General features: G+C 35.5%; 1 protein-coding gene across 1 annotated transcript in view; it reads left to right on the forward strand.

Annotated features, from left to right (window-relative positions):
- HECTD2 (HECT domain E3 ubiquitin protein ligase 2) overlaps window positions 1-18529 on the forward strand; it is a 39437-nt gene extending 20908 nt beyond the window's left edge. Inside the window, exons 11-21 of the mRNA XM_067300054.1 lie at window positions 1974-2070; window positions 2965-3072; window positions 4960-5092; window positions 8790-8878; window positions 10308-10466; window positions 10935-11009; window positions 11515-11602; window positions 11870-11976; window positions 13514-13629; window positions 14278-14421; window positions 16246-18529. Coding sequence (XP_067156155.1) covers window positions 1974-2070; window positions 2965-3072; window positions 4960-5092; window positions 8790-8878; window positions 10308-10466; window positions 10935-11009; window positions 11515-11602; window positions 11870-11976; window positions 13514-13629; window positions 14278-14421; window positions 16246-16366 — 1237 coding nt within the window. The 3' untranslated portion in view covers window positions 16367-18529. The remainder of the gene's footprint in view (window positions 1-1973; window positions 2071-2964; window positions 3073-4959; window positions 5093-8789; window positions 8879-10307; window positions 10467-10934; window positions 11010-11514; window positions 11603-11869; window positions 11977-13513; window positions 13630-14277; window positions 14422-16245) is intronic.
- Window positions 18530-19262: the final 733 nt, after the last annotated feature.

The raw sequence follows: 19262 nt of genomic DNA on the forward strand, positions 1-19262 counted from the left end.
ATATTCCCACTCTATTTTCTTTAATTTTACATCTTGTAAATCTGCATAGTTGCACTTCAAAACCAAAGAATCCCAATCATGGCTGTATGCTTAGAATTAATAAGGCCCAGGATAAGCAAGTCTCAGTTCACCTTGCATATAAAATATTTTGACATACACAATTCTTCCAACTAAGTCAAGACTCCTTGGTAAAAGTCTTTGGCCACCTGGAAATTTTAATCCAAAAAGAGATCTTTACTTCCTCTTTTTTCTTTCTTTCCTAAAGACAGCAGAATCCAGACCTCCTCGTGGGCAGGATTCAGGGCGTGTATGTAGGATCTGAAGCTCAGTCTGGGCACCTAAGTATGAACTTCTGCTAGATGCCCAGCTCACTCTGCCTGCCTGTACTGCTGAGCCTGTCAGAAATTCTTCAGCTGGGGTTAGCTTGGAACAAATTTTGAGCTCATCTCCTGAGAAAGGCAGGCTGCGTTAGCTTGGGTTTCACAGTGCGCTTGAGAGTAGAAAGAATAAACTCACAGGTGCCTGCAAAGATAATGTAGGACAAGATATTGGTGATAATTGGGACTACTTAATGAAATTTTGCAACCGTTGTCAGATGTTTGTCTTCCCAACAGCAATGGTCTGTATAAATTTCCAGAAGCTAGGCAAAATTCCCAGACAAATGAATTTTAAAGGTAACGTAGAAGGTTTATGGATTTTTTTTTGTTACAGAAAGTTGTGCAGTGTTTTACCAAATGCCTCTTTATGGTGCCATAATCATAGTTAAAATAATTTGGGAACAAAAGTGAAAGAGTTGGCTTCAAATTGACCTCAGAAGAAGACAATGTATGAGACTTGCCTTGGCTTGCATCTTAAATCAAACTGTCTGCTTTTGTTTGACATATACAATACTTCTCAGTACTAACAGTATGAACTACTGACTTTTGAGATTTTGAATATACCTACATAATGCTTTCCAAGGTAAAGAAATCTTTTGGATTTAAATGTGAAGTGACTTTGGTTATTTCTTCATTGCTATTAAGTTGCTTAGCCACTTAATTGGACTGCTCTAAGGTTTGGCATCTTGAATGCAAATTTCTACGTGCTCCACAGTAAGTCTGGGTGGGAGAGAAGCTGTTGTATTCTGTTGAGTATCGTAATATTAACATAGTGTTTATGCATTGTTAAACAAAATATATACTAAATGCTGCTAGCGTTGTTGCTTATCAGAGTTAAATCCTTACAGGTTCACACAGAGAAGCTTGTTAATATCTATATTTTTTTTGCTAAACTAGGGCTTTTTGCTGAACTAGAACTGCTATTATCTGACTTCCATGAGCTAAATGGACAAAAGACTTACTAAAGTAACCAGTAACAAAAAAAATCTGTTACCCTAATGATTTCTGAAGTTTTTCAAAATCCTTGGTGGTATTTGATTGCAGTGGGATGTTGATGTGATCTGATACTTTAGAAATACTGAGCACCTGTAGCCGCAGATTAAATCATAAGGACCTGTGGAAAATCAGTGCCTTTGAAAAGCAGATCTGCAGCAAATAAGCCAAAAGAGAAATATTTGTACTGTGTATCTGAGAATGCTACGCTGAGATAGTTGTTCTGCTTGTATTTAGTAAGATGATGTTCACATTTTCGTTAGTTCAGTGTAGCAATTGAAATTTAGTATTCAGAGCAGGAGATACTTCCTGCCATCTGAAACTGATAACTGCATTTTCTTAGGACTATTGAGCAATGATAAACAAAAAAGAGGTTTATTTAGGATGTGTACCATTGCTGATTAGAATTTCTACTTGTAGTATTTGTAACTAAATGGTTTTGAGTTTTACTGAACTGAGTATGTATATAACACAAGAATGGCAGCTATTTACAAATTAATACCAGTAGAGGGAAGATGGTTATTGAATACTAATACAAAGATTCACTCCTCTTTTGCTCTTTAGGAAATGTTATATCTTTTTTTTCCCTCATTTGTCATTCAGGTTTTCTTTCTGTCAATATCCATTTATTATTTCAATAGCAGCAAAAAAAGTTATTATTCAAAGGGATTCAGAACAACAGATGATAAGTATCGCACGGGTAAGTCATTTAGTGAAAAATGTTTGTGTCTAATCAGTTGTAATCTTACAAATCTTTGGCTAAATATTCCATACAGCACTTCATCACAACTTCTAATATTTAGGGCTACCCTGGAAAAGTACTTGAGCTATCTTACAGTTACCAGTCTACAAATAGCCATACTGAATACTTTCAGTATTTTTTTTATGTTAGTGTGCTTGGCTTCAGGATGCTCATAAATACAATGTTGTGGGGAAGAGAGTTTCAGTAAATTTTTTCTTAGTTTTCTTTGAGACACCAGCATGATGTACTAGCAAGTTTAGTTAATAAGATAATTAAGGAAGAAAATTTCCCTGAGAGTTGCGGTCCACTTCCTATTTTATTTGTAAAGATGTATTGTCACTGAAGACCAGGATGCAGCTGTACGTTCACAAGTTGCAGAAGAGGTTTGCTTCTGGGCAGTCTGTTTCCTTTGGAAAGAGGCTTTGTCTCCCTCCTTTGGTGACTTCCTTCAGATGGTAGGTGCTACTGGTTTCCCCAGTGCTCAGTATGGGAGCACCACATACCAATTACTGTCCCGCTGGACCTGTCTTGTGGATAGATAAATAAAATGCAAGCCAGTCTCTGGAGTCTTGTGGGTATATATTTTTAACTGTTTGGGAAGTTTAAGATTGCTGTACAATTGCCACCTTATGGTTTAGACTTCCTGATAAGTTTGTTAGAATATGGTGTAAATGCTATCTGCAGTAGAAAGGAGATTGTATTGCTCTCCACCTCTTGCAAATATTGAAGCAGCTGTCGTATTAGGGTAATGTCTTTAATGCAAGATATTAAGGATTTCCTACATTTAGCCAGTGTGACACTTTGTTTTTTAAATGAAGATGTATGTATGATGTTTCTTTTCCTTTCAAATAGCAAAGCCTTGTGGACAAAGTCTCTCGCAGACAGAAGCCTGACATGAATATGTTGTTCCTAAATGTGAAAGTGAGGAGGACGCACCTTGTTAGTGATTCGCTTGATGAGGTATCACAAATGTAATTAAATGGTGTTACTGCAAAGTAGCTATTGTACTTTGATTTCAGTATGATAAGTCCATTTAAATCTTTCTGTGCAAAGAGCTAGGAAATATAACTGCATAATACTAAATAAAAGTAATAACTGAATTACTGTGTCACAGCAGTTTGAGATTGAGTTGGACATTCTGAACTTTGTTTTCTGCCCTTGTATTCCTCCAGAGCTAAGCCCACAATGAGCATGTATATTTGCGTGCTGCATAGTCTGTTGGTGTGCTTGTTTTTAAATTTTCCCTTAAGAATACTGTGCATAATTATCAATTTATATGGTACCTTGTTCCATGGTAGAAGCACCAATAGTAAGCGGCTAGTCTAACCACTTGATGAATTCATTCGGTTCTAATTCTTGGAATACTTTTATTCTTTTTCTCCTCTAACTTCTCTATCTTATAATATTTATTTTAGGCTTTCTTAACCTCATATCTTCATTTTAACTAATTTCTCATGTTCCTGAATCTAACTTTTCCCTTTTTTTAGAGAAGAGATAGATGTGTCCACGGAACCTTTTTAAGTTAACATTAAATAATGAAAATAATGAAATCTAGTTCCCTAATCTTTCTCAACACAAAAAACAGCCTGATGGTATTAAAAAATTGTTTCAAATGGTGAAAACAAATCAAGACTGCTGTATCGGTTCTGATTGCTCATGTTCAGAAAACATAAGTTTAAACTTTTTTGCTAGATTAAAGCCAGTCTATTTTAGTCTCATCTCCTAAGATAAAGCAGTTCATAGTTCTTCTATCTGAGGCATTGTAGGTTTTTGTCTATCACACTGGCATAACTATGAACAACTACAAGAGTTCTGAAAGCCAAAACCTTCTCCTATTTATTTCTGGTATTTTCTTCTGCCCATCTCAGGGATGAGTGAAAATGTACTATAAAATTTCCATGCTCTCAAAAGAGTGGGGAATGGAAGCTGGGTGGAGGGGATGTTTTATTTTGTTTAAAATTTGAAAATTAATTTGCAAAGGAAAACCACTTCAACTAGTTTTAAAAAAAAAATCAAATAATACAGATACCTATACATATAAAACTTACACAACTGGGATTTACTTGAGCAGCTAAAAACTATAATTGTTTTAGTACATGCATCATCTTAATTGGTTTAAAAGCTTTTTCTGGAGTTGGCCAGTAATTATTGTTTTAGAGGAAAATTGGACAGGGACATTTTCTGAATAGTCGATGCTAATTGTGAAAGGCTGTAATCTAATTCTTAGTAGGCCTCTTGCATACACAGATGAAATGCTGCACGTAGTCTTTTAGGACAAAGTAATGAAAAGAGGTGTTACTATAGTCTAAAAACCAGCTTTGCAAAACAGTTGGTATTTGCTGGCAGATATCCTGTGCTGAATAGAACTGTTTCCAAATGTTGACAATTTTAGTTACCACCTTATTTGCTAAACATCTCCCAAGCAAGGATTTTTTTTTTTTTTTTTTTTTTTAAAGGCAGCTAGCATTTCTTCCTGGCAGATTGGCACTTGCATAGATCAAAGAGGATAGGTCCAGAGTATTCCAGACAGACTCATTTTCAGTGTTTCTAGGATGTAGTAGCTCATTAAAAGGCAGCTTTGCGAACCACTGAGCTTGTTCTCCAGTCTAGGGAGAGACATTCTGTGCAGGTTGGTTGATGATGTCAAGTGGTCGTGAAACCTGCTTCCCCAAATGAATCTTTTTTTTTTTTTAATGCACTTGTGACCTGTTGGTAGGAGATAATGCAAATTTCTAGTTTAGAGCCCTCTAGTAAGAGCTGTAGAGATGAGGAAATGTGTTCTGTATATCTAGAAGTTGTGATAATACATTAAGTCTGCTTTTTTTTAATCTCCCTATTTCGTAATAGCTGGCAAGGAAGAGGGCAGATCTGAAAAAGAAGTTGAAAGTCACATTTGTAGGAGAAGCTGGTCTTGATATGGGTGGCCTGACGAAAGAGTGGTTTCTTCTTCTAATTCGACAAATTTTTCATCCAGACTATGGTAAGTCCTCATAATTGTCCTTAAGTACAAGTTCAAAAATTGTTAATTTTAAATTATCAAAATGGTGATGGATAGGAATTTTCATTAGTCCAATATCAGGCAGGTCAGTTACTAATTGATATTGTGAAAACAAAGGAGGGCAATGTCATCACTATATTTGGGAAGAAGTTTAGGCCTAGAAGGTGGCAGAAGAGAGTGGGATGTATTGAATTGCTCAGAAGATTTTGGATTTTCACAAGGAGGTTCAAGTGTCCCTGAGAAACTGAGACTTCATTTCGGTGGTATGACAAAATTAGAAGGTGAACAAATCTCTCATCAGTGGAATTAGAATAAAAAGTAGAATTAAGCTTTTTCAGACTTTAGTCATGCTAAATCTCATTTAACAAACCAGAGACTCAATGTTCATGTTTTGTTAGGATCCCTAGGCTAGTGAGTACGTTGGGTACAAACCAGGAGCATTCAAGACTAGCAGTGGACTTTTTTTTTTTTTTTTTTTTCCAAGTCCATTGTTATATCTGTTGTGTTACAATGTTTCCAGCTCTATCCAGAGACAGGACCTTGATTTGCCTCTAGGCAGATAGGAGAAGGCCATTAATTATTTTATGGAATGGGACAGACATGGTTTAAATCTGTTACAACTCAGATGGAATTGGGCCTTGGAACAGGTGCTTTCAGTTTCTTTCCTGAGTAGTTCTTATGAGTATTAGTGAATTGCTAGACTTACTAACAAGCTAAGAAGAATAAGCAAAAATTGTTCCAGCCATTCAAACACTGGTGTCTGCCCTTGGAAATCTTCTAGGATAAATAGAAGTATATATGTGGAGAATATTCCAGTATTTGGAATCAATAATAATCTTCCCATTTAGCTTAATATGTTGTTTGGTTGAAATCAGAAAATGGTATTCTTATTCTAAAATAGAGAGGCACATAACAGCCTTTGAAGTAGGTAGTTTAGTAAATACTCAAGTGCTGATAAGGCCAAATGTATTGTTCTTCTCAGCCACTGTTCATGACTCTTCCTTCTCATGCTGCATTTTCTACTTTTACACTGCCCTCAGCTGCCCTCATATTGTTGCTTTAGAGGGTCTCTCTGTTTTTCAGAAGTAGCTGCAGTTGGGTGATGTTACTGCGCATGGTCATGGCAAACTGCTGGTCCTGGTGGCCACCCATGTATCAGTTGTTTCAATTTGCACTGATAGCTTAGTGTCTGCAAGCTCTAGTACAATATCTTTGTGATTAATAGAGTTTAGTTCTTACTTGAATATTTGTTATTATATCTTGTGGGGCCAGTATTCTTAAAGTGAACTGGTCTGAGATGCTCTCAGAAGAGCAAGGTCCTTGAATCAGGAGCAGGGAAAGTACAGGCAGATGTGACACTGAATGGAACAGGCTGCCTCTGCTGTTTCCAGGGCCTGTGAACTGATAATAGTATTTTCGGGGGGGGGGAAAAAGGAAGACTTTTGAGTGAATAGGATATTAGATCTGAATGAACATTCATAACCAAGCAGTTCAGTCTGCTACTTCTGTAGATGGATCTGGACGGGCTTTTTTTCCCCCATTTTGAACTTTCAAATGAGTCAGCTTTCCTCTGTTGTGTATAAATATGTTACTAATATGTTTCTAGGTTAGAGTGTGTGCAGGTTGGTTTAGATTAGAAACATTAATTAACTGTCATTCAGCATGACACCTGATAGTCCTTGATAGAGTGCAAGAGCTTGTCTGTCTCTGGAGGTGTTTGTGCCCCCCAAATACATGGTACTCAGTTGTTTATAGGACTTCTTTTAAAGATCCACAGAGTTTTAAGCCAGAAACATCTCATACCTGCTGAGATCCTTTTTTTGCCTAGAGTCTTTTTCTAGTAAAAAGGGGTCTGTGTGGAGAAATAACATTTAGTGATAAACTTAATAGGAAACAATTTATCCTGGAGAAATTGTTCTGTAAGCTTGACAGTTGTGTTAATAAAAATGTGGTGTCAGTAGAGCTTGGTAACTGACGAGTTTGGAAACATTTGAGAGCAATTTTTTTTCACCAGTTTTGGCAGGCTTTCTCGCTTTGGAGTGTAAATTCTTTCATTGATATGACTGTCAGCCAAGTGAGGGAGGAGTTCAGTGTTGTTCCTGTCCCTTGGAAGGGGACTGTGTAATCTGCTGTCTTTAATGCTTAAGTTGCAAATAATGTCTGTCAGAGAAGCTTGGAAGGACAGAGGACCTTGCTGTCGCTACCCTTTTGAGCTCAGCTGTGGATTCTTGTGGATTTAACCCCTGAAATTAAAGAACTCTGACTTAACTCAGGTGCCTGCCCTCCAGTGTGGAAATGTTATGATGGTTTTTTCATCTTGATGTGGCTCATTTGTTAATGGAGCTTGAGACCTGTTTTGCTGCAGCATCACTGCCGTTGTTCGGTGCATGGACCTGGCGCTTCCCAACACGCAGCTGTCCTCCTGCTTCTGGTGTCCCCTGGCTGAACATTTTGTGATGAGCTCACTGTCGTAACTCAAGTTTGAAAAATAAAGTGAGATTGCTCAGGAGAGTAGGGAAAAATAAAAAATCTGAAGGCAGATTTTTACCTACAGTTTCTCATAAGGACTAGAGGTCTGTGAGACAGATTTTTTTTTTTTTTTTTTTGTTGACCAAGAAGTTTGATTTTCATATAAATCTGTATTTTTTTTTTTTCCCCGACTTCATTTACAAAAGGAAATGAGGTGAGGTACTGCATACTAGATATCCTTAGGACTATTTAGTGCTTTGGTTTGTACTCTGGCTGTGAAAACAATACTAAACTGTAGGCCTGTTCAGTCCCAACAAATTAAAACCAGTCATCAGTTTTTATCCGATTTAGTTATGAATTGAAGTTAATTTCACTCTTGCTTGCCTAACAAGGTATAAATTACTTTTCTTCTTTTCTTGCTTCTCTGAGAATATTTCTTGCCTAGGCTTCTTAAAGCTGTTACGTGGTTTCCTTACATAGGTTTTTCCTTTCTGTTCCTCTTTAAAACGATAATCCATATCTGACGCAAATAGTAGTCATACCATTTTACAGTCCTGATTTTAGTAGGCTCTAGCTTCTAATTTAGGACAATGGATGATTTGGGTTTTTTTGTTTTGTTTTAAGGTTTTTGTGGTTGTTTTGGGAGGTTTGTTTGTTTGTTTGTTTTATAACTTCTCTAATTGAATTTTTGGCCACATAAGTATGAAGAATGCACCTTTCATGGATAAGATGGACTTTTTACAGCTTTCTATTCAAAGATGATAAAGCTTATGATATTTGCATCATGGGATTCATGCCAGCATTTTTAAAGATTGTGATCTGCTGTTGATACTGGAAGGCAGGAAGAAATGGGCTTACATTGCGGCTTGGAAGTTTTAGGTTAGTTACATTTCTGACTGCACAGATTACAAAGCACTGAAACAGACTGCGTAGAGGTGGCGTAGAACATCTGTTATTAGAGGTATTGAAGAATACATTACACAAACGCCTATCAGGGCTGATACAGTTGATCCGCCTGTGGAGCTGCTCTTGGTGATCCTTGCTGCGAGGTTCTCCGCTCCTCCTGTGGAAGGGAGGACGCAGGGTTGAAAACAAGCGTGGAGATGTACACTGATAGACGTGCTTGTAAGGGTGTATCTAAGGAAAAAATGTTTTAGTATGACCTTTTATTGAAGATAAAGCTTTGTAAAGAACAACTTTGTGCTTGCAGGTATGTTCACATATCACAAGGATTCCCACTGTCATTGGTTCAGCAGCTTTAAGTGTGATAACTACTCCGAATTCAGACTGGTTGGCGCTGTATCCTTTTATGTTCGCTAGAAGGTGCTGTATGAACAGGCGTTTAATGTGCCGTTATACGGGTTCAGTGGGGCATGAAGATCTGCTTTCAGCTCATTCTGCTACTGTATATACAAGTATGTTCCATTTTGTAGATATAAAAAGAATGTGTCATTCAAGCAAGAGAACTAAAAATAGGAATAAAATGTTTGTGTATAGGTGCATGGTACATTTTGCAGTCAGAAAATACTAGAATTAAGATTACATGTGCAACTTTTTATGTATACATGGTCATTTTTTACATGGTTATGTTTTTCAGTCTCATTCAGTAAACATAAATGACTGCATTAATATTTCATTATTTCATTTAAATCCCTGTTGATCAGTACGTGCATGTTGGCGGGGGGGAGGGTTAACTGAATGGAAGCCAACTGCTATTTTGAGCATAGGTTTATTTCCTAGGTTTTCTGTTGTGCCCATTTATGAAGTCCTCAGACATATTATTAATGATAATGAGATGGCGATGTCCCCATTTTACACATGGGAAGCTGAGTCATAAGAGTATTCTGCTAATTTTTGGTATAATTTTAAATTTGTACTACAGACTGTTAGTTCAGGTAATTCATTATTTAATGTTTTTGATATACCTTATTTAAACCATGTAAAGGACATGGAAGGCATTGTTTCATTCATCAAGAGAGAGTATGGGGCAGAGAGGACTAAATTGGATGATTCATCTACTTTAATTGAAACCAACTAATTGAAAATTATGCTGGTTTTGTGTTTGTTCTACATGTCCAAGTTTTATGACAAAATGTGGGATATTTCTCGAGTGTAAGTTGCCCTTGATATGAAGCTAAAACAGTAGGCTGTATTAGCAAATCTGGCGGTAGCAAATACAAGTCTGAGAAGAGGAATCGGTTTCTTGTACACGCAAGTATCTTTTGGCAGCTTGTTCTCTCCCATCCCTACCTATTTCCCCAAACTCTGCCACTATGACGTTTCATCAGATATTCTTAAATGGGCTAGTTGATGAGCTGTAGTGCCAGCACAGGTTTGTCTTTAGGCTTTTAATTTTAATCAAAAGAAAAATTACTATATTGAGCGCTCTCTAGGATTTTTGGATTAAAAATCTATATCTACAGTTATTCTAAATTTTTTATTTTAACAATACTTTGAAACAATTGCTTCAGGAAATACTTTATCAAATATTATGATGAAGGACTTCAAATGTGCATCACTTGACTGCTTTAATTATTACCTAATTGAAATATAAAATTGTGTTTAAAATAATGTCAGTCCAAAAAATTTAAATAATTTCTGTCAGTTTATTTAGCATTTATTAGAGTATGCTCAGTAAAAATTCAGATCTTTTTTTTTCCAAGTTAATTAAATTATTAACTACAGTAAGGATGTGGGTTTTTCTCCCCTTAACCTTTGACATATATAGCTTATGGGACTTGCTGTATATAATAGCATCACCTTGGATATTCGTTTCCCACCTTGCTGTTACAAGAAATTGTTGAGTCCTCCCATTGTTCCCTGTGATCATAACACACTCGTAGGCATCTGTGATGTTGCATTAGAAGACCTGGTTCAGATTATGCCAGTAAGTATTAAGCGTTTTTAGAGGCTAAATTACTGATTTAAAATCTGTTTTATTTAATTTAATTCTGGAATCGTAGACAACTTCAGAACAGCCCCCTTTTTTGCACTGACTGATAAATAGTCTCCCTTTTTCCATTGAAAATAGAAATTCTCCACATTCTCTAGCATAGTAGAATTTTGTAAGATCTACTTTAATTGAAGTTAGAATACCAGAGTCAAGTGTGAATGTTTTGAACACATTTTCCATAGTAAAAGGGAAGATTTAACAGCTTAAATTGAAATTAAAAAAAAAAACCCACACACTTCTGAATATTCTATTTAGGCACCACGTTTTTCTGTATGTAAACATTTTGAATATGCATTTTTTTTCCAAGATACTTTTTGTATAGAGTAATGATTCTGGTATGTCCTTGTAAAGCACATCTTTTGGTTTTGTAAGCTTACTAAAGGGTTTTCACTGTTATTGTAGGAATTGGCCCATGGACTAAGTGAACTTCTATCCTATGAAGGCAATGTTGAAGAAGATTTTTACTCAACCTTTCAGGTCATTACGTACACGATTATAAGTGATTCTCAAACTAGTCCAGTAATTTGTAACCAGTGTTTCTGCAGTGGAGCGGCCCGCAAAGCGTGCTTGCTGGTTGTTGGGGATGTAGCTGGATGAGGATGAAAGCTCGCTTTACGAGAACCAGTCGAGTCCTTGGGGCTCAGGGCGTGCAACAGCCTGCTCCAGCTTGCAGGGCTTTGAGCTGTGGCTCCGTGGCAGTTCAAGTCAATCGAAGTATTGACTGCCAGGGTCCCACATCCTGCTGCTGGTGCGTTTCTAGCTTTCTACTTCCTCTGACACCATCGCCTTGCAATCAGTGGCTTCGTCTGTGGAATTGTTGAAAATTGTAATATTTAATTAAAAAAAAAAAAATCCTCACAATTGCAGCATGCTCTAAAGAGAGAGACAGATTAAATACTTGCAGTAATAAAGACAAGCTTTTTAACTTGTGAGTATATGAACATGTTCTCTAGCACTGAGCTTAAATCTTCTCTTTCCCCAGGTTTTTCAGGAAGAATTTGGTGTTATAAAATCTTACAACCTAAAGCCAAATGGAGATAAAATTCCAGTTACGAATCAGAATAGAAAAGGTACTTAATGCATATTAATTATGCATACTTGACAGATTGAAATTTATCAGCTTTTCCCTTTATAAGTCTACATTTTATTTAACAAAATATGAAATTGAAATTCTTAAAATTTTTTCTGGTATACCTACCAGCTTTAATAGTATCTTAATAGTACCTGAAGTAAAATGCATTCATTTTTATTAATTAATGCAATTTGAGATAGCACAACAAGTGATTGTCTAAAACTCTTACAATGTAACAAAAGATTAAAATGTTTTTCTTTTTTAGAATATGTGCAGCTTTATGTTGATTTTCTTCTCAACAAATCAATCTACAAACAATTTGCAGCTTTCTATTATGGATTTCATAGTGTCTGTGCTTCATACGCGCTACTGGTAAGAATAAAGTAAAGCATAATTTTTCACTTCTGTTTCAAATATGTGAAAATGACTAATCTTAATGATGCAAGTTACTCTCAATAACTCCAGTGGTTGTTTAAGGGTTCATAAAGAATCTTTATTAATCATGTAGTTGAGTAAACATCTAATTATACCTATATAGAGATGTTTGTTTTGATACTGAGGAGTCACAGGTTCAGACATAGTTTTCTCCTGCTCTTTTTGCTGTCAGGCCTATCAGTAATTTTACAAGGAGAAGAAGGAAGATAATGAAGTAGTAAAAGTCATAGGTTGAGGACACTTTTTTTAAACAGTGCTGTGCTTGCAAAATAGAGCAGGGGAGATCCAGAGTAACACAAAAGACCACAGCCAAGTTATGCATAACTACTTTTAAGGATAAGAGTAAAATTCCATGTTTGTAGGCTGTGTAATGCACTGGGAGCAGGTCTACAAGAGTCCCAGGAGTCCAAGAACAACAAAAGGAATTAAACAGGCAATGAACTGTTACCTGTAGTGATCCATTAGAAACAGATGAATAAAGGTCCACGAATTATTTTATGTTTAACAGTGTGTATTCACTGACAGTTCACAAGCTCTCATGAACGTTTACAAGGACTCTCTGTATTACCTACAGTCATAAGCAGTAAAGCTCCAAAAGCCCGTGTTACATTCTGCAGGAAGAATATTCAGTGAGACCAATACTAAAGATTCTTGTGTATTCAGTTCTATTTGGCTGTTGGAATGTCTTTTATATTTTACGTTGTTCCTTGTGCAGTAAGAAGAGAAGGAAGAGGCGATTATAATTTGCATGAGAATTTCTGCATTCCTGTGAAATTAGCCAAATATGACACACTTGCAGCAAAGTGAAGTGTGACCAACTGCAAGGAAGTTTCAGGAAGGAGACTGAAAATCCATTGAAATGCCATGAAGTGCTTTCATGCAGCTTAATATTGTAGTAAATGATTAAGAAGTAGGTTCTACTAGTGTAAGTTTAGTAGTCATTTAACATGGTTTATTGTTTTATGTATTAGCGTTGCACAGTAGTGTCTACAACAAAGAGGTTCTGTCTGCCCCTGCTCCTCATCAGTCCACTTGGGGTGTAAATGAAATAGAAATTGTTTAAAAAAATAAATAAGAGAGAGTGAGAGAGAGAGATAGAAGTCCCTCTTGGGGAACTCCAGATGTACAAACCTAATTCTCTTCCTGACCCATTTGTAATCTAACTGGAAGACAGGCAAGTAAGTGTAATAAATGTAACAAAGGAAGAGAAATGAGGACAAAAGAAATATGCTAAAATATGTTGTTTTCCAGTAACTTTGCTTTTTACTATATATGGTAGTAAGAGATTTGTCAAAATATTGAAGAATTTATTTTTCCATGAAACAGTGTGTCAGATCAAAGTTATAAATTTATATTTGAATATTGTTAATTTTTTATAGTGCCAACAAAATATCCTAAATTCTTAATGTGAATCTTGTAGCATTGTTTCTCATCTTTAACAAAAATTAAATATTTTACAATTAATTTCTGACAGCTACTTCGTCCAGAAGAGGTTGAAATTCTTGTTTGTGGTAGTCCTGAACTGGATATGTCCGCTTTACAGCGAAGTACCCAATATGAGGGCTACCAGAAAACTGATCTTACTATACGGTACGCTTAATTTTTTTTTTCATTCTAAATGCTGAATTTTAAAACAGCATAGAATGGTAGACTATTAGGAATAATCTCTTCTTTAAATATAGTCTGAGAATGAATCATAAATGATTGAAGCTTTAAAAATGTGTTTCCAAATAAGACAAAGAGACTTAATTTATCTGCCAGTAGGAACACTTAGAGCCTTAATGATATAATGTGTTACTGGGTATCTTTAGAAGGATATAACCAGTTTGAATTGGAAGTAGTCAAAAAGAACAGTAGTTTCAAATCCTGCATGGTGAAATCTGAGTCTTTATTTTTATTATTCAATCTTCTAAAAATGCTTTTTCTCTTCCGTTACCACTTGATACTCAGGATATTTATAATAGTAGGACAACAATTATTTTTTATAGGTAAGTGGTTTGGGGCATCATTTGACAATACATCATTGCAAAATTCATTAAATGTTGTATGTGTCAAATCCCCAGGAATTTTTTCAAACCTTTACATATTAGGATAGTACTGATATCCTACTCAATACGTTAATTAAATTTGTAGCTAGTGACATTTCATCATATAATATTTGCAGTTGTATTATATCCTCCTGCTTTGTCAGGATGTTTCGTCTTGCACCATTTTCTTCTTCCTCTGTCTTGAATATAGATACTTTTGGGATGTAGTACTTGGATTTTCTCTTGACCTTCAAAAGAAGCTGCTACATTTTGCTACAGGAAGTGATAGAGTACCTGTGGGAGGGATGGCTGATTTGAATTTCAAGATTTCAAAGAGTGAAACATCCACTAATTGGTAAATAATTTTCTGGATTTTTTTTTTTATTTTTGTTCTTAAATTATTTCCTGAGAGTCCTTGTTGCTCTTGAATGTCTTTATAAAGAACAGACTAATTTATAAGGGAGAAACTGTACGGTCCCTTCTAGCTTGTCTTCAGGATGTTATTAAACCCATTTATTGATTACCTAAATTTAGCAGATGATCATCTAATACAAAATCAGTTCTCCAGGCAGAGTTTACATTTGAGTCCAGGAATTACTTATTTATGAAGATTTTTCCTTACATGTCTTCAGTACAAAGAAACTATTAGCTTTAGTGTTTCTAGCATGACAGCTGAACTAATTAAAATATGCTGTGAATCACCACAGATTTTTCTGAATTCATTGAGTCTGCTTGTCATTACGAATAGCAGCCCCTGCAGCTGCAGAAAAACATTTACATTTCTTGACGGGCTAGATAAGGATTTTAACGTGTATGGCTGGTAAAGACAGCGTTCCTTTCTGGTCTCTGGTAGATAAGTTGTCTGTGAACTTGCTGGTTCTGAAGCTTCCTCAGCAGAAGTTGCTGGCTTACCCTCCTTTCTCAAGCTTTTAACATAGTTCCTTTTAAATGTCTTTATTATGTTTCTAAAAAGTCACAATTTTGTTGGTTTTCTGTGGAGACCTGAAATATGTGCATGCCAACTCTGTTTTTGTTTTTAAATTTTGTTTATATCATTACTAAAGCTTTATTCAATTAGCTGATAACTGATTGCAGTAATATGTTAAGTGAACATAAGGATCTGGTAAAAAATGAAGAAAATTCAGTCATCTTTGAATTTGTTTAATTTCCACTCTCTTGTAAATTGCTGTTTTTCTTGAAACTGGAGAAATGTGTTTTGAAATGGTATGTATTTTAGAGTTACGTGGGTCTGTGTTTTACAAGCTAATCGTTGCAGTCAGACTGCCAGTGTGGTGATGGACATGGGCATGTTGGCATTGCACTGCTCACACGGAAGGATCGGAGAACGTAATTCCCTCGGTGCTCTCCTGCTTGTCACTGGAGGGTGTAAAGGGCAGGAAGATCCCATGGTTTCTGTCTGCCTGCGGCTGTGAGGCCGGACATTGGTGACATCTAGTACTGATGACAAAGCAAATATTTCTTTTACTGAAGAATAGTTCTCATCTAGCTAATCCCTCTTAGTGAGGAGCCGTGTTTGCAGTGTTTCAACCAGGCAATGTGAAGAGACATCTGCAAATATGTTCAAGCTCAGCTTTCAGAAGAAACTCACAAGTTCAAATATTGGTATGACTAGGACCAAAATTGGTCAACTGTTGTTTTTCCAGGGCTTCAATCAGTTCCTCAGTGCTTTGCCCTGACATATATGTCTGTAAGGATGATTTTACCAGGCTGAACTTCCAGCCTTCTGTATCCTAAGAGTAACTTTGGTCCATCTAGTTGTGTCCATACCTACTCCATGACCCACTTCATTCTTCATGTTGTGGATTCTGATTATTCCAAATTTAGTATTTAGAGAAGAACTGATTTTTGAAGTTGTGTGGCTACTTGGAGTTTGCAAAACCTGTAAGGGATGTTTCCAAGTTGAGCAAAAGGAAGGGAGGGGAGGGGGGGCTGCAGGCAAACAAACCAGCCTGAGAACCTGAGGAGCCCCCAGCACCAGCAGTGGGGATGTTTATATTTACAACACAACTTGAACAGTAACACTGGGATAAATATTCCTTTTATAGGGTTTCTTTTTTAAGTAATGTTGAACTGGAAATGTGTAGTTAAATGACAGTGTCCTGCTTCTATTGTATTATTACTAAATGAGAGATTTTATTTTTTTATTTTAATTTTTTAGGTTACCTGTGGCCCATACTTGCTTCAACCAGCTTTGTCTCCCTCCTTACAAGAACAAGAAAGAATTGAAGCAAAAGTTGATTATTGGAATTTCAAATGCAGAGGGGTTTGGTCTAGAATAAGGGGAAGTACTTCAAGAACAGCATTTTTATGTAGCACTCACTCTCTTCTAATTGTGCCTTTAAGCTTTTCATTGTTATGTCTCTTGATACTGTGCAAGTCTTACCCAACTTAGAAACATTTTTTAAATTAAATATGAAGTGTATGTTTCTTGCTGTACGGCAATACATTTACTGCTTGCTTTGTTACAGAAAGTAGTTTTCTTCATATGAAAAGTTGGTCTATTTGATTTAAAAAAAAAATACTGACTAAGGCAAGTTCTAAGTTATAGCTCATTTCTGGTTGTTCCTAATAGCACTTTATCATTAATCGTAATTACTTTACATTGTGTGTATCCCACTGGGAAATAATATACAGAATATTTCTTGATTAACTAATCCCAGTGGTAGAACGTCTTCAATTAACACGAACAGTAGAAAAGAATGTAACATACAGCATGTAGCCATATTTTCACAAAGGCAAATAGAAATTTTAATCTTTATAAAATGTATGCAGTTTTAATATTCTGGTTTTCATTCTCAGTTAAACAGGCTGTCTAAGAAGCATGTAAATAATTGCCAGTGAACAAATAGGGTTTTGATAGTGCCATTTACTGCTAAAAGTTTATTTTTTATGAATAAGAGGTTTTAAATGTTCTATATTCAGCTTTTACAGATCAACAGGATTGACTGTACACGAAGGTTAAAAGGTGACTTTCAGGTTAAGTGGATTCAAGGTCAAACTGCAGGTGTTAAGCAACTTGTATGTTCCTCCTTCAAAACTGACAACAAACTAACCAGATTTACTGTAGTTTCATAGTCAGAGTAAACAAAACTAGATATTTAAAATAAATTCCTCATATATTTAAATCAGGAAAAGAATGAAATCACAGCATAAGAAAAAATGATATATAGTGTCATGCTATCATATAATCAGCCACTTTGTTGAAAGTCTTAAAGCTATGACAAAAGTGAATACAGTAACATTTCAGAAGAATGTTGAAGCCTTCATTAACTTGAAGGTCAGTACCTAAAGACAATATTTTGTGGTTTTCCCTGCACAAACTAAGTGAAAAAAATTCTTAGTATGCCTCTTCTGAATTAGTAAACTAGGGGCTGGGGAAGAAACTGGTTCCAAAATGCAGGTGTAATTGAAAGTCTGCATTTAATTCATTAAACAGAATTTATTAGCATGCAGTATAGTATTTTTTTCATATCAAAAACTACTGTGTGTTCTATAGATTTTTATTTCAGCTGAATGAGGCCTAGATCTTCCAAGATATTTAGGCATCTAACTTGTCAGCTTTCCCAGCTGACTTCTACTGGGAGTTGGATGCTTAAATATTTTTGAATATCTGAATTCAATTACTTACTTGCAATAATAGCAAATTATTTTATTATTCTTGTTTTCCCTTCCTTTATTTGTGTACAACCAACAGATTTTCACATGATGAACAAATTCATTTGTCTAATCTGTAGTCTCAAATTGGGTTTTCTTCAATAGCTAAGTGTAATTTCATTTTATTCTGTTTCCTAGAGAAGGCAGTTGTGATTTTATTAATTTATTAAAGCAGAAACAAATAGTGGGATACTTTAAAGTATCTGGCACTGTATTAACTGTACTCTTATTGAAACAAATATTAAAATTTGTTGACTTCAGCTTGGAACAAAGCTAAGGTAGCACTGTCTGTGTTAAAAGCAGCACTTCAAAATTGTGCACTCTATATCGTTTCTTCCAAAATGGAGTTTTCAAATAGATTTCAATTTACGGGAATTCAGGTGTTAAGAAAGAAATGAAACTTTCACCATTGCACTGAATGAACTAGGCAGAAATTTAAAATTGCTTGAACCTGGCAGCAGAAGCGGATGTAGGTAAGAAATCTGGAAACAAACACCTCCCTTTGCCCCTCTGTAGAATTGGACTCGTGGAACGTTGGCTCATGAATAAATAGCTATACAGTTTATCTGAAAACAAGGCACATTAGCCAAAATATTTTTTTATGGCTTAAGCCCAATTTTAATAACTGTTTATCTATTATTGTTAAAATAAAAGCTTTATCTTCTTATTTTCACTGAATTGCACTGTCTTGAGTTTAGTTTTATTTATTAAAGCTTTTTTGATTTACTGTGTAATATTACCTCAGAATTCTAAAAATGCTATTGTATTTGCATCGGTTTTTAAATAAGATACTGTCATGTAATGACATTTTATATATTTCCTGATGTTAATAAATTAAATAGTAAATTTTGTATTTGTTAAATGAAAGCATTGCTCTTATTTATGAAATAAGCCTCTGATCATTTAAAATTTTTCTTCAATGACTTTTTGTTGTTCTTTTGTCTTGCCCTGTAATTCAGCAAATCTTTTTTTTATCTCCATCATTGTTTTGTACCGTACAAAAGAAATCTGGTTTGTATAAATTTGTTCATTACTTAGTATCTATTTTTATGTATTAAAATTGTGCAGTTGTTAAATCAAACACTTCAATTTCTGGCCTTATTTAATTTCAGCTTTCCAAAATTGATCATAATGGACTTGAAAATCTGATCTGTCTCTCTGCTTTTGCCTTATTTTTCTTTGGAAATTTTTTCTTTGCAGTAACAGTTTTGTTAAGTCTTAGTACAGCTCACTGAATGAGAAACTGAGTTTCAACTACCGGAGATACACCCAGAAGTATATTCCATATCTATAGTCAAAATTAAAGTGTTCTAGTGCTTACCATGTTGTAACAGTGCTGTAAGATAGTGTGGATCCTGAATTTAGTTTTCTTTGTTTGATCCCTCAAGTGTAAGAGTACTCTGACATACAGCGAGAGACAGTTGTATGCTTCATCTTTTTCCAACTAATTTTAACATTTAAACCAGGAGGGATATGGAGCAAGAACATTAGGCTTTTCCGTGGTCACAGGTCCTGATGAGA

The sequence above is a fragment of the Apteryx mantelli genome, chromosome 7 (genome assembly GCF_036417845.1).
Source record: "Apteryx mantelli isolate bAptMan1 chromosome 7, bAptMan1.hap1, whole genome shotgun sequence".
NCBI lineage: Eukaryota > Metazoa > Chordata > Aves > Apterygiformes > Apterygidae > Apteryx > Apteryx mantelli.